Below are 14250 nucleotides of genomic sequence, written 5' to 3' on the forward strand. Positions count from 1 at the left end.
ACTCAATAATAAGAAAATGACAATTTATTTAAAATGACTCTAAATTAAATATTAAATTAATAAAACTAGAATAAAAATTTAATTAAAAAGACTCTAAAAATATGATATGATGGACTGTCATCATGTACGCTCCATTTAGGACCCAATTGATTAAAGCACATTTATATATGCAAGACTGATTCAATGAAGCAAAATGATTTAGTACTATTTATAATATAATTCATGAGTGAGGCATTAGTTCCAAAATGACTCATAATGGATTTCTTCCCATTCACTCAACTCTAAAAACATTATTTTGATAACTCCCATATTCATCAAATTGAAATCCAAAAATTTGCATCCACATGTTAGGTGAATCCAAAGGAGCCTCAATGAACATTTCTTTTTAAGCCCCATCATTGTCTTTTAAAACAACACCGCCATTACTGCTATTGATACTCCCTTCAGATGATGATGATGATCTCCTCTTAAACTGCAATGCTGCTTGTTGAGCTGCCACACGAATATCCTCTACTTTGGAGCTTACAAGAATATAAAACCTCAACATGACCCTTTAATTTCAAAGGGAAAATAAGACTGAGGGAGCAAACAATTAAAGTTCCGTAAAGCAGGAACATCGTTAAGAAATGCATCAAAATCGATAGATCGAATTTCAGGAGATAAAGTTGAAATGTATAAAAATCTAAGCGGGTTACCAGTGAAGAATTACACCGTTTGTAAAATTAGGGTTTCATCAAAGCAGTGCGAAGAATAACGTTGTAGAGCTTGAATCTTCCTCAGGAACTGATCGTTCAAATTTTGTTGAGGTTACCAGTGAAGTATCTCATACGTTCCAAATGGGTTTGTAAGTTATGGTTTTCTCTTATCTCAAATCCCCACTTTGCAAATTATCATTTTCAACTTACAACACACACTCTTAGATTTTTATGCATTTCAGCTTAATCTCCTCAAATTCGACCTATCGATTTTGATGCATTTCTTAACGATGTTCCTGCTTCACTGAACTTTAATTGTTTGCTTCCTCAGTCTTATTTTTCCTTTGAAATTAAAGGGTCATGTAGATATTTTATATTCTTGTATCGACATTTGAAGCTTCTCAATCATATCAGGAAAATTGAGTCTTGCGTCACGTCCTTTGAGGTGAAAAGCTGCTATATCACATGCAGTTGCTGCCATTTGTGGTTCTTCATAGGTACCTAACCATATTCTGATGTTCCTCCCTTGATCCCTTATTTTTGATGCAAATTTCCCCCATTTTCTCTTCCTAACTCCCATATTGGATGATGCTGGTGTTGGAGGAGGAACATTCACATGTTCATGCTCTTGCATTATGTTTGATTCTTCCATTGGTTCTAGATAGTTCAGTGTAATTTGACAGGACAAAATAGTGTGAGTGTGAGGATCGTGTGTGTGTGTGTGTATATATATATATATATATATATATATATATATTTGGTGCACTTCAATGAGAGATTAATTGATACATAAGAATCAAACCCAACAAAATATCTTGGGGCTGAACCAAACCCAACAAAACTAAGTAAAATGCTACGTAGGCATACCAAACTTATTTGAATAAAACTAGGACATATAGACCACATTGAGAATCTACAATTGTTTTACAAAATATTAAAAAAAAAAAAACTTATCTTTTATCGGAATTTCATAAGATTACGGTTTCTTCGTTTGCCAATATAATATTATATGTTACTTATAAAAAATCACACAAGACCAAATTTAATGTTTCAAACATCAAACATTCATGATGAAAATCATATTATATTACGAAAGCTAAATACAAATTAAGATTAGCTGCAATCTCAAACACCAAAAATCATCCCAAAACAAAAAAACAAATATCAAAAGTAAAATAATCCTTATACAACAGATGAATTAAAAAATCATTCATTCAAAATCAATTCATTCTTCATTGAATAATTGATTTCATTCATAATCATACACAACTCATTCATTCAAAATCAAAATCTTGAAAATTCAGTAATTCATACCTGAAGTGAAGTGAGCCAAATCGAATCCAAAGTCATTCATGCCTTTGTGTTTTTCTTCTGCAATTTAGGGTTTTGCGTTTTGCTTATGCGTTTTATACATTTTATTTCTCAGTTTTACGTTTTGGCTGACTGGGCTGGACCGTAGTCTGATAAATGTTTGGCCCTCTTTGTACTTTTTGCTTTGTATACCTATATATAAAACAACTTGCTATATACACCCCCTATAAAAAAATTGGCCCCCAATAGCCATGGGACCTAGGCCATCGCACATTGGGTGTATGCCTAGGACTGGGCCTACATGAGCGAAGACAACAATTGTAACCGTCTGAATCTGACTCGACTTTGATGGAAAATCGCCACTTTGATATCCGTCCCTCTGATTACATTTCATTAATAAAAAAAAAAAAATTAAATTTCTTTTTTACAAATTCATTTATTTAATACTTAGTTATACACTTCAAATTTTAATCTCCTTTCATAGGAGAATATGATTTCAATACAATTTTATTTTTTTATATTGTTTAATAATTGTTATTTTATATTTGGCGAGGACGGATGCGAGGCGGGGGGGATTTGACATTCATCGGGGCAAAGATAACGATCAAAATTTCAACTCTTTACATAGTCACAATTCCTATTTGAACTCTAATATGATTTGTTTATTGTATTTTTTTTTAATCAAAAATAGTTTCCAACGGGGAGTTCAACTCTTTAAATAGTTTTCAAAATGTGTATCTTACCGTCTAGTGAGTTTAGCTCAATTGAATATGTAATGTTTGAGGTTCAAATCCTGACCACCACAAAAAAAAACAAATGTATCTTACCGAGGAGTGAAACAAGAACTCATCCCTTATAACTCTCAATTCCTATTTCTCACACCCACAACCACCAAATCATCTTTATAACCTCATTCATGGTTAAGGTTGCCAATGTACATACGAGTTTATGTGTAACACATTTATTTTTATTTTTCTTTCTGTTTATGGTTGTCGTGTAAGTTGTCTTGAAATACTCACACCTCATTTTAATGTTCAACAAATGAAATTCTTATCTGCATTTGGTGTCTTGGACGGGATTTGATAAACTAATAAGGGAAATGAGTGAACAAATAATTAAGTAAATGGATTTTTGTAGGTGTAATTATTGAATTGGATGATTATATGAAGAAAAAATACACACAAAAACAACGAAGTCAGAAGGAAAAAAATGGAACATAAAATATGATAGAAAGTTGACCAATAAAATTAATTAAATCAATCCTATTGCTTCATTGAATCGGTCTTACTTATATATTGTGCTTTATTACATTGGGCCCTAAATAGAGGGTACATAAATTAGTTGATTATTATATTATAGTTCATGATTGAATCACTAGTCCCACAATGACTCATACTGAATTTCTTCCCATTCACTCAACTCTAAAACATTATTATCATAATTCCTATATTCATCAAATTGAAATCCAAACATTTGCATCCACATTTTAGGTGAATCCAAAGGAGCCTCATTGATTGCTTGAATTTGAGAAGGTGAAAGACCAACCCTAGCAGGAACAACACTGTCATTATTGCTATTACTATCACTAATGTTAATGCTATTAACACCCCCTTCAGATGATGATGATGATGGTCTCCTCTTGAACTGTAATGCACCTTGTTGAGCTGCCACACGAATATCCTCCGCTTTGGAGCTTGCTGGCATTGGAAGTTTCTCAATCATATCAGGAAAGTTAAGCTTCGCGGCGTGTCCTTTGAGATGAAAAGCTGCTATATCATACGCTGCTGCTGCCATTTGTGGTTCTTCATAGCTCCCTAACCATATTCTGCTCTTCTTACCTGGCTCTCTAATTTCTGATACAAATTTCCCCCATTTTCTTTTCCTAACTCCTATATAGGATGTTGGAGGAGTAACATTTGCATGTTCTTGCTCTTGCATGTTGTTTGATTCTTCCATTGTAAAATAATCTAATTGGACAAAACAGTGAGAGATATATATAATGCAATGCAAGTAAGTTATAACAAAGACTGTGTTTGTGTTTAAAAGGTAAAACAAAAGAGGTAAGCTTCTTCGTAGGAAGGTACGTGAGTGGAAATATGCTGTCAGTGAGAGAGCAATATATCGCCACGTTTACTTGATTTATGCATTATTGAATACTATAGTACATTAGTAATTTTGTGATGTCACATATAGATTTGTATTTTTGTTTTGTGCAAGACTTCAATTTTGTTGTGGTATTAGTTACTACATATGTCCTTCAATACTAAAATGTTTCATTTTGTATTTTATTTTACAACATCAATCAAGTACTCGGTTTCACTTATTCTAGGTGAGTTTGTTACGATAAGAATCTTTGATTTTCTCGCTTTATATTTTGGAAAAAGATAGGTAGACACCTTTTTTCATAAAGAAATGTACACCCTATGTGTTAGGGGTATTTTAGTAATTTTACATCATATCATCACCCCTTTTCATCTCTTCTTTCAATGTTTTTGCCACGTGTCACAAATATGTGTGGATGTAAAAGGGTGTATGTCACCTAAGATGGTTCATGTATAAGAGCTCTTATATTTTACTCATTATAAAAGATCCTTGTCCATTCTTTATGTGTTTACTATTTATTATTCTTGATATTTCTTTCCAAATCTTTTTTATTTACTTTAAGGATAGGTAATTTTGTAAAGTCAGTCAAAAAAAATATTTCTCATATAAACTAGTTTATATTTCTTAATTTATGTACCGTATAAATGTGACATATATTTTCAATTTTGTACAATTTGTGATGTCACGATCACATATAACGATGAAAAAAAATTGGTTTGAGACTTCGATTTTGTTGGTAGTAGTATTAGTTAATAAACTTATCCTGTAATTTTCACTCTTGTGTTGATTTGTAGGGAAAATTCATATCACTATTAGTTCTTGTTTTCTTTTTTAAAAAAGGATTCTTACTTTTTTGTTTTAAAAGAAGACCAAACTTTTTGTAGTACTTCATGTTTGTTCAACGTCAAGGTTTTGCTGAATGTATGAAGCTACCTAGCTCAGATATTTAACATAAAAGAATTAATAAATAACAAATAAAAGAAAATATATCGAAGTTTTGTAAAAAAAAAAAAAAAAAAACATTGAAGTTCACTTATTTTATATAAGTTCTTTAGAAGTCCTCTGCTTTTTTTTCAAAATTCTGACCAGTCATATGTATATGCATGCATACGCTTCTTTGTTGATGAAGATCTTTAGTTTAAAGTAGCACATTCCTAACATTTCTTTTTAAAATGTGCTTAGAGAGGGAAATGTTGCGCGGATTTTTTGATCAAACTCAGCCGTTCTTCAAGATTGGATGTAACATTTTGATCGACTCCTTCATTAGAATTGAAGTCGGTGTTGAGGCTTGATGTGGAGCCTTGTTTGTGGGGTTTTCCCTTTTATCTTTTTTCCTTTGTCATTCTACTGTAAAAAAATATATGTTTCCACACGTGTCGAGTTTACAAAACCTAGATCACCAAATAAATCTATCTGTCTTTCGTCCATGTGCATGGCTCCACGCGCAGATAATTCTTTTGTATTATCTTAAGCAAGACAAAGTCTCCAATTAAATAAATCTGATTATATTATGGGTATTAAACCCTTCAAATTATATACTAAAGTAAACGGCGGTGCTCCATGCATTTACCTACCACCCAACAACACGGTGTATATTGGTGGTCGTTATGGTTTCAACAGTAAAGACTTTGGATTTCATTTAGTAGTGGTTTAAAACTTTGTTCACTGTCACAAATTAATTAGTCAATTGCTGAATTAGTAAAAGTAAAAGCATATGGTGTCAATCACTTCAACAAATTGTAAGATAGTAGCTGTTAAAACTCGTTTTAAGACTTTAACGTGTTATACTTCTATGAGTTCTATCTGATTCTTTTTCTCCAACTAAACAGTTAATAGTAGTAATAAAGCACATTGCCTTAAAAAATAAACAGCAAAGCAAACCGTTAAAAATATAAATATAATAATTAAATCGTTAAAAAACAATAATTAAAATAAACATATAAACAATTTAAGATAACGATTGAATTGTAAAAAAGACATTAGTTAAATAAAATTAAAAAGTATACTTATTACGACGTCAATCCAAAGCAAGCAGGCTTTGTGTCTACCGAAATTCGGTAGAAGCAACAGGTCAATAGGGCCACAAGGAAAATCATCCGGTCCGGGTGCAACTTCAGGTACCGCATGCCGCTCAACATCACCATCTTGATGTTAGGACTGCTCATTCCGAGACTCCTCTTGATGCTACTCATATTGTGTAGGGTCCACTATCTGGGACGACCCATCCCTACTCCTACGTCCACTGTTGCGTCCCCTTCTAATAGGAGGGTACGCTGCCACCCTATCTGCCTGTGCATTGGATATCATCGTCGTCTCTTTGTTGAGTCTCTGTTTGTTTGGTTTTTCAGACATATTTACACAACATAAAACAATAATGCAAAAAATCAAACAATTTTTCATTAAGACATTTTATCAAACATCTAGAGTTCAACATAAACATTATGAGTACATTGTGTCATTTGAATCTCTAAACTATCACATTGCACTCAAACTCACTCTAATCAACATTAACAATCCAATTTCTAACTAATTTCATCATTAACATGCAAAAATCAAACAATTTTTCATTGAGATATTTTATCATACACCTAGAGTTCAACATAAACATTATGAGTTCATTGTGCCATTTCAATCTCTAAACTACCACATTTGAATGAAACTTACAATAATCAACATCTAAAGTACAATTTTTAACTTATGTGATCATTAACATCCAAAAATTCTAACAATTTCACCAACCTTAAAACCCAAAATTTCACAATTCTATCAAAAAAAATCTAACATTTGAAAATTGAAGTTGATTTGCTTAAGTTTGATGAAATTCGCACTTGGAGCTTCCAAAATTGTATTCTTTCTTTTGAAACACAACGGCTTTCTGTTTCTGCATGTGTTGTTCTATAACAGAACGCAACGTTAGTTAAGTCACGTTAGTTCCGAGCGTGAGTTAACTCATGTTGACTATATGTGTGGGTTAAGTCACGTTGGATCTACCGAACGTGTGTTAACTCACATAACGTTTTTTCTTTTTTTTAAATTTGGGGTGGAATTGAGCAAATTTGTTTGAGAGAAGAGCAATTTTCATCTCTTAGTGGTATGCTCGAAGAGAATCACTAAGAAAATAGTTGGGCGTGTGATGTGAGGCAAGTCGTGTAAACTCTCTACTTTTGTAAAATGAAAACTAGAGAAATCAAAGGGACATGTGAAAATAGAGTATAGAAATGGGCTTGCAAACTTTTAGTTGGGCTATTAATCAAATTGAAAAGTAAGAGAGTGAGAGAACTTTATGAAAATTGTTTTTCTCACATCAAGTTTTGCTTAAAAACAAATGGAAAATACCATTTTGTCCCCAACTGTAGTTAACTACCGTTCGGTAAGCGTACTGTAGTTAACTACTGATGAGCCAACAACTACAGTTGGCTCAGCTGCACTTAAGTGCAGTTCCTGAGAGAACATCATTTGTGATTTTGTGCGTTTCAATCGAAAATTCAAAATAAGTTAAGCCTTATTTAAAATACTACGGAACTTTGTAGATCCTCTATATGTATTTTTACGTAGGTGTCTGCAAAGTTCCTTAACATTTCGACTAAGTCTCGATTTATTTTGATTTTTCGATCAAAACGCATAAAATCACAATTTTTTCCCAAGTGCGCGTCCAGAAAAGTGACCTAGAGGTTGAATTTTTTCACGATTTTTTGCACTAATATTTCATTGATATTATAAAACGACAAATTTTTTTTTTTCAATGAGACTTATAATTTGAGACGGACTGAATATATAATATATTACTGCTTTTACGCAGCAATGCCATAAATCTATAATGCACTCAAAAAACATTGTTAATCTTGCGTGAAATTCATGTGTACACACTAATTGCATGAATTATATATTTTTCTTTGGACATTAATATGCATCTCAAATGACGGTCGGTGTTGTTAGAGTAAAGAAGGAGTGAGAGATATTTTAAACAGTAATTAATTTTCCTGAAGATACTGGAGTTCACAAGAAAAATTGGGAGAAAATTTCGTTGAGTGATTTGTAATTTGTTGAACATCCTCTTGCCGGTATGGCTGCATCATATGGTGATCAACCATGAAAAAGCTATATACTTGTGTGATTATGAATCTTGGATACGAATTTTTTTTGGATGAATCTTGGTCCAATTCGAAACAACAAATATTATTTTATTTAACAAGAATTCACACCTATTATTTACTTTTATTTATTTTATGCTTCAAGTGAATCGATATTGATTTAAATTTTGTATAGAAGAAGGAAAAACCATCTCATGTGGATCTATATCCACCCTACTTATATATTATCTTATCTTAATTATTCATGTCAACTAGTTTTTTTTTTTACCGTTTGGAGGGAAAGAGAAAAGTTTGGAGGGTTAAAAATACAGGGGAAGATGGAAAAATGAATCCTCAAAACCTTCTGTTTTTAATGTCATCTATTTTTTTTACTTGTTTTTTTTTTTTGAACCCCTCCTCTTCCTTCCTCTTTAAACGCGCAAACATAACCTTAGAGTTTAAATGTTGAGAAGTGGGGAGTCCAAAATTCGAACTCCGACTTATATATATATATATATTATGCAATGTCCCTAAATTAAGTTTACGAGACACTATACTTTTTTTATTTATTATTATGTTATAAGTACAAAGTTTCTAAATCTATTAGGAAGAATGGCGTGAAATAAGTGAATTTATCTCGTCTAATCTTTATTGATGAATTTGTGGACACTTAAGATAAGTTCTCTCGTGCCAATTATATTCTCTCCATACATAAGAGTCAATGATCAAACTGATTATCATTTATTAAATAGGTTCAAATCTCTTGTTGACCGTTAAATCAGTTACCAATTAAAAAAAAAAAGAATTGAATCTTGCTAACGAGTGTCTTCAGGACACTCAATAAAGAAAATATTCTTTAAAAAGGTTAAAAATTTCAACTTTTAATACATTGATTACGTAAACTTTAACAAAAAAATTACTATTTAAAGTTACTAAACAATACATTTCCTAAAAATTAAGCTAAGCATGCTCCAATTTTCTCTAAATTAAAGTATCATTTAGAACTTTGTTTTATTCTTCCGCCAAAAAAAAAAGTTTTATCCTTATTCAAGGAGCTGAATTTGAGGATAAATAAAGTTCCTTTTCGAATTAACAGGATAGAGTGGGAAAAACACTATCGTTTCACACTAACCATTAATTCATGTAACTACAACTACTACTAATACTATTACCCTTTTTCAAGCTTTCTATGACCGACGTCAAATGCTTACGGAGACTTCTGTCAAAGACAAAGTTTTAATCCAGCAGACACCGCCATATCCCGCAATATGGTCCCACATGATCATGTTTATGACCACCGGCGAGTGCTTTATGGGCTAATCAATTTGAGTCAAAAGTAAAATAATGTCGTTTATGATCCATACTTAAACTAATTAGTAGTCTCTTATTAATCACGCAGTCAATGCTGAAGATGTGTCTTGCAGCTGTTTCCCTATAGGCATATACTATTGATTTAAGTCGATTGGGACAACAATCATGTCTTTCATCCAAACCGGGGTCCTTATAATACCCATATAATTTTTTTCTTAATAATAAAACAGTCTCCTTAGTACAAGGTGTTTCGAAGAGATCACAAAAATATATAATGTAAAAACTTGAATACAGAAATAGGTCAGCTGATGGCCAAACACAAAAGCAGGTTCGACCATCACAAATAAGTACCAAAAACGAAAATGGTATTCTTAACTTTCACCCACCATAAAGAATAATACTTGACTCTTACTTAAACAAAAAACTCATGCAATTGCCTAACCGCCAAACTCCTTATGCAAACAAACGTACTTCTACCTAATCCAAGATATTTTCATATGTTCCTACCCCCCCCTAAAAAAAATTATTCAAAAGAGATTCAATGGAAGAGATTATACTTGATGAAACCTTGAAGAATACAAAGCATAGACAGACAGAGCAGTCATGACAAACTTAAGAAGAATCAAGCGACCACCGAAGGAAAGAAACCATTTTTGCCAACCAGACAATCTAGTTTTAATACGATTAAACAACAGGCTCGCAAAACACCAAATTTCGCGGATTACCACCAATAGGCAGCCCCAAATACATGAACAGTACCTTACCAACTTTACAAACGTCGCCTCACTCAACCAAGAATCAGTCATGTTAATCCCCACCAACATACTTTTATGAAAATTTACTTTCAATCCAGACACCACCTCAAAGAGAACAAGAGCAGCCCGCAGAGCACGAACATTAGCCCATATTTTTCCCCTAGCAACTACGTGTCATCAACAAAATAAAGACAGGAAACAACCACCGAATTAGACGAACCAATACTATAACCCGAAAAGGTGTTAGAATCAACCATGACTTTCATCATAACATTCAAACCCTCCGCCGCTAACAGAAACAAAAACGGTGAGAGCGGGTCGCTTTGACGCAAACAGTAATGCCTCTGCTTGGTGGGCATGTAACGTCTGAGGCTGACGAGGGTGGGGAGTGGTCCGGCTCATGGCATGCTTCTAGGCAAAGTTGAATTACATCGGAATGAGAGAGATCTTAAGGTCGTGCAGGTATGAGACTGCATGGTTGAAGGAAGGCTTATAAGAATTGTTTGGTACTACCTATATCAACAAGATGCATCTTCTTTTTGGTAGCCCATTCCATAAGAACTCCACATTTAAGCGTGCTTGACTTGGAGTAGTCTTTGGATGGGTGACCTACCGGGAAGTTTCCCGGTAAGCGTGTGAATGAGGACAAAACACGCTGAAAAGACTCGTGTTGGTTTGTAGGGTCGGTCAACAATGCTTAAAGTCGTCTGGGATGTTACACAAACCCCTTTCAAAAGGAAATTCATATGTGGGACTACCATTTACTAACACGAATGTTGTAGTTGTACTAACACACTCTTTAACCCACTTTCTCCACAAAGTCAAAAAAGACATTCTGCCCATGACTGCATCTAGATAACCCCAATCAACTAAATCATAAGCATTTTCAAAATCCACTTTAAACAACATGAGTTCCTTATTCGACTTGCGGGACTCGTCTACCACCTCATTAGCTATCAGAATACCATCAAGAATGCGTCTATCCTTAACAAAAGTTGACCGAGCATCAGAAATAACATTACCAATCACCTGTCCCAATCTATTCACTAAAGTTTTTGCCAAAATTTTATAAATGCTCCCCACCAATGATATAGGCCGAAAATCATTTAAAGTTTGAGGGCTCTCCACCTTCAAAATAAGAGCAATAAAAGTAGAATTTATAGCTTTCGTCAACTTCCCATTCTAAGAAACTCCGATACGAACCTCATTAAATCATCCTTTAAGTCAAGCCAAAAATCCTTAATAAATCCCAAGTTGATGTCGTTAGGACCCGGACTCTTAAAACTATCACAATCCCACATGACAACCTTAACTTCTTCCACAAAAAAAGGTTTGATCAAGCCACCTCCTTCCGCGTACGACAAGGCACGGAACTGAAGGTTTCCCACCCCAGGCCGCACCACATTTCACGTTTTTAAGTGAGCCACGAAATGCGAGTACACAACATTACGGACCGGCTGCACTCCCCCCACCGTAGCGTCATCCACCAAAATTGTACACAAATAATTTCGTAGCCGCCGACTAGCCAGGACAGAATGAATTTTTTTTGAATTTGCGTCACCATCACTTAGCCAATTAAGCCTTGACTGCTGCCAACAGATACTAGTATTGAGTCAGGACAAAGAATGAATATCTAAAGTAATACTATACAATTCCACAGTAAAAAAATTAGAAAAATGATAAAAAAATCCTTAGACATTGGTTAGAGAAACAAAAATACTCTCTTCGGCCTTTAATATTAATATAAAAAAATTCAATAAAAATTTGGTTTTATTTATAAAAAATATGTCAACTTTTAGTTATTACGAGAATAAAAGATTATTCTACCTCTTATTTAATGTTTGTCCTTCCAAAATATTGTAAGAGTTTAGGTACATACATACTTTAATAAATGATACTCTTTTGTTTGAAAAAAAAAATGATATATAATCTTCTAGTGGCAGGTTCAAAAGTGTATATGACATAAAAAATAATTATTTACTCATGTTTTCTTCGTCTTTTGGTCGGGTGTGGAAAAGAAAAATCTAAAATATTGTAAGAGTTTAGGTCCTTACATGCTTTAAGAAATGATACTTCTTTATTTGACAAAAAAAAAGATATATAATCTTATAGTAGCGGGTTCAAAAGTGTTTATGACATCAAAAATAATTATCTAACCATGTTTTCTTCTTCTTTTGGTCGGGTGTGGGAAAATTTGTTTCTAAATTATTGTAAGAGTTTAGGTTTACATACTTTAACAAAGGATACTTCTTTGTTTGACATAAAAAAATATATACTATATTGTCAAAAAAACACAATGGAGAAGTATCCTTTATTTGTCTTAGGTCTTGAATTCACTGAATGTTGGAGATTCTGTTTTGGATATTGTCCACGGTGGGGCTCTGTCTTTCATCCTTTTGTTTTTAAAGACTTCAATAAAAAATAAGGAATGTTTTAAGAATCCTTAGTTAGAGAGTTAATTCGTATACTCCACATAATTGTTAATCCAAAAGCAAAAATGTCGGTTGAAAAAAAGTTAACTTCTTCTTTCGTTTAATTAAGGTGACAAATTAATTTAATTGTTGATTATTTAACTAATTAGCTTTTTTTTCAGTCTTTCACAAAACTAGAAAAATTATAGTGTGTCATGTATAAAAAAATAAAAAAATAAAGTTATTTTTAATGGTAGAATATTGTAATCTAGGAAAAGACAAATGTGTGTCTTCGATGGTTAAAACATGTCCATCACAACTCAATTCTTTAGATTTAGGGAAGAACATATGTGAATGAAGGAGTCAAAGAAAATCTAAGGAAAACGCGGAATTCGTACGGTATAAGCTCTAGTATATGTACTATAGGTTGAAAAGTACGTTTAGTGTAAGTTCTGTTACAAAGTTCTGCTGAAAATGAAGTGTCTATTAATTTATTAAACACGATTTTGTTGAAGCTTAGCATGATACAGCTGTTCTCAAACTCTATAGAGAACCACCATTGATTTTCTTATTACGTGTATGGGCACCAATTATATGGAAAATTAGTATATCTAACTATGATCATTAACCACCATTGATACCTCTTAAAAATGAAGGTATTGACTTTATTAATATAGCATACTGGAGCCCTCTATTTTTAGTATGATAGATTCACTCAATTCTGGTTTCACGTTGAGAAGTGAGCACTATCAAACCTCCACTAGTTTACTTTTTTTAAAAAAAAAAATCTGTTTAGTTACCTTTTCCTTTTTAAGTTACACCATTTTAAATTAATTCGATCTAATATGCATTTTAGAATATAAATTATAGAAGATTTTATCCTTATGTGGGACTCTATGGGGCACAATTAAGTAAAATTCTATCAGAATTATATCCTTGTTGTAGTTATTGGTTCATTGCTTTGAATCTCATATGCAATTTCTGACTCCATATTTTGGGTGTGTTGTGTGAAAAGTTCCATGTGTTGATATTTCATATTTGACAATATTCTATAGGTTTTTTGGTTCACGTTTAAAGTTATTTTAGAGTTAAATAATGTAGTATATTGGTATTTTAGTCAAGTTTAGTAAAAAAATATTTAAAAGTCATAAAAGGATAAAAGAAGGGAAATAACTTTGAAATCATGAAAATTCATTCGAATCAGACGACTTTGTGACCGTGTTATGGTTTTTACAAGTATCACTGATGATGATTGAGACATTGTCGTTACGGACATTGAAAAGAAATGGAGCAAGGAATGAAGCACATCACGAGATATGAAGATCAGGTAAGGTTTTTTCTACTGTCTACCTCATGTCGCAGGCTATGAGCCATGCATCACTAAGTGTGGAATGAAAGGCAAATGGATTTGGTTATGTTGACCTTGCATCATGATTCACATGCTCGCATCACGAACCAACTTTCCCTAAATTCTAAGGAAACATGCACCTATATATGTAGGACCCCTAGGTCAGTGGAATAACACCTTTTGACGAGAAGGCGAAGACACAAATACGATTTCGAAAGGAACGGAGCAACTGGAGCCATTCGGGAA

At 33.0% G+C, this 14250-nt stretch overlaps 2 protein-coding genes across 2 annotated transcripts; both read right to left on the reverse strand.

Moving 5' to 3' along the window:
• Window positions 1-385: 385 nt before the first annotated feature.
• Window positions 386-1347, reverse strand: LOC11442565 (ethylene-responsive transcription factor ERF021). Its single transcript, XM_003610874.2, has 2 exons — window positions 1085-1347; window positions 386-551 (listed from the first exon to the last, which is right to left on the reverse strand). The coding sequence occupies exons 1-2, from the start codon at window positions 1345-1347 to the stop codon at window positions 386-388; spliced, it is 429 nt and encodes a 142-aa protein (XP_003610922.2).
• A 1901-nt stretch (window positions 1348-3248) lies between these two features.
• On the reverse strand, window positions 3249-4085 carry LOC11432187 (ethylene-responsive transcription factor ERF021). Its single transcript, XM_003610875.3, has one exon. It carries the CDS (start codon window positions 3960-3962, stop codon window positions 3381-3383), a length of 582 nt encoding a protein of 193 aa, XP_003610923.1. The 5' UTR covers window positions 3963-4085; the 3' UTR covers window positions 3249-3380.
• Window positions 4086-14250: the final 10165 nt, after the last annotated feature.

The sequence above is a fragment of the Medicago truncatula genome, chromosome 5 (assembly GCF_003473485.1).
Source record: "Medicago truncatula cultivar Jemalong A17 chromosome 5, MtrunA17r5.0-ANR, whole genome shotgun sequence".
In the NCBI taxonomy this organism is placed as follows: Eukaryota; Viridiplantae; Streptophyta; class Magnoliopsida; order Fabales; family Fabaceae; genus Medicago; species Medicago truncatula.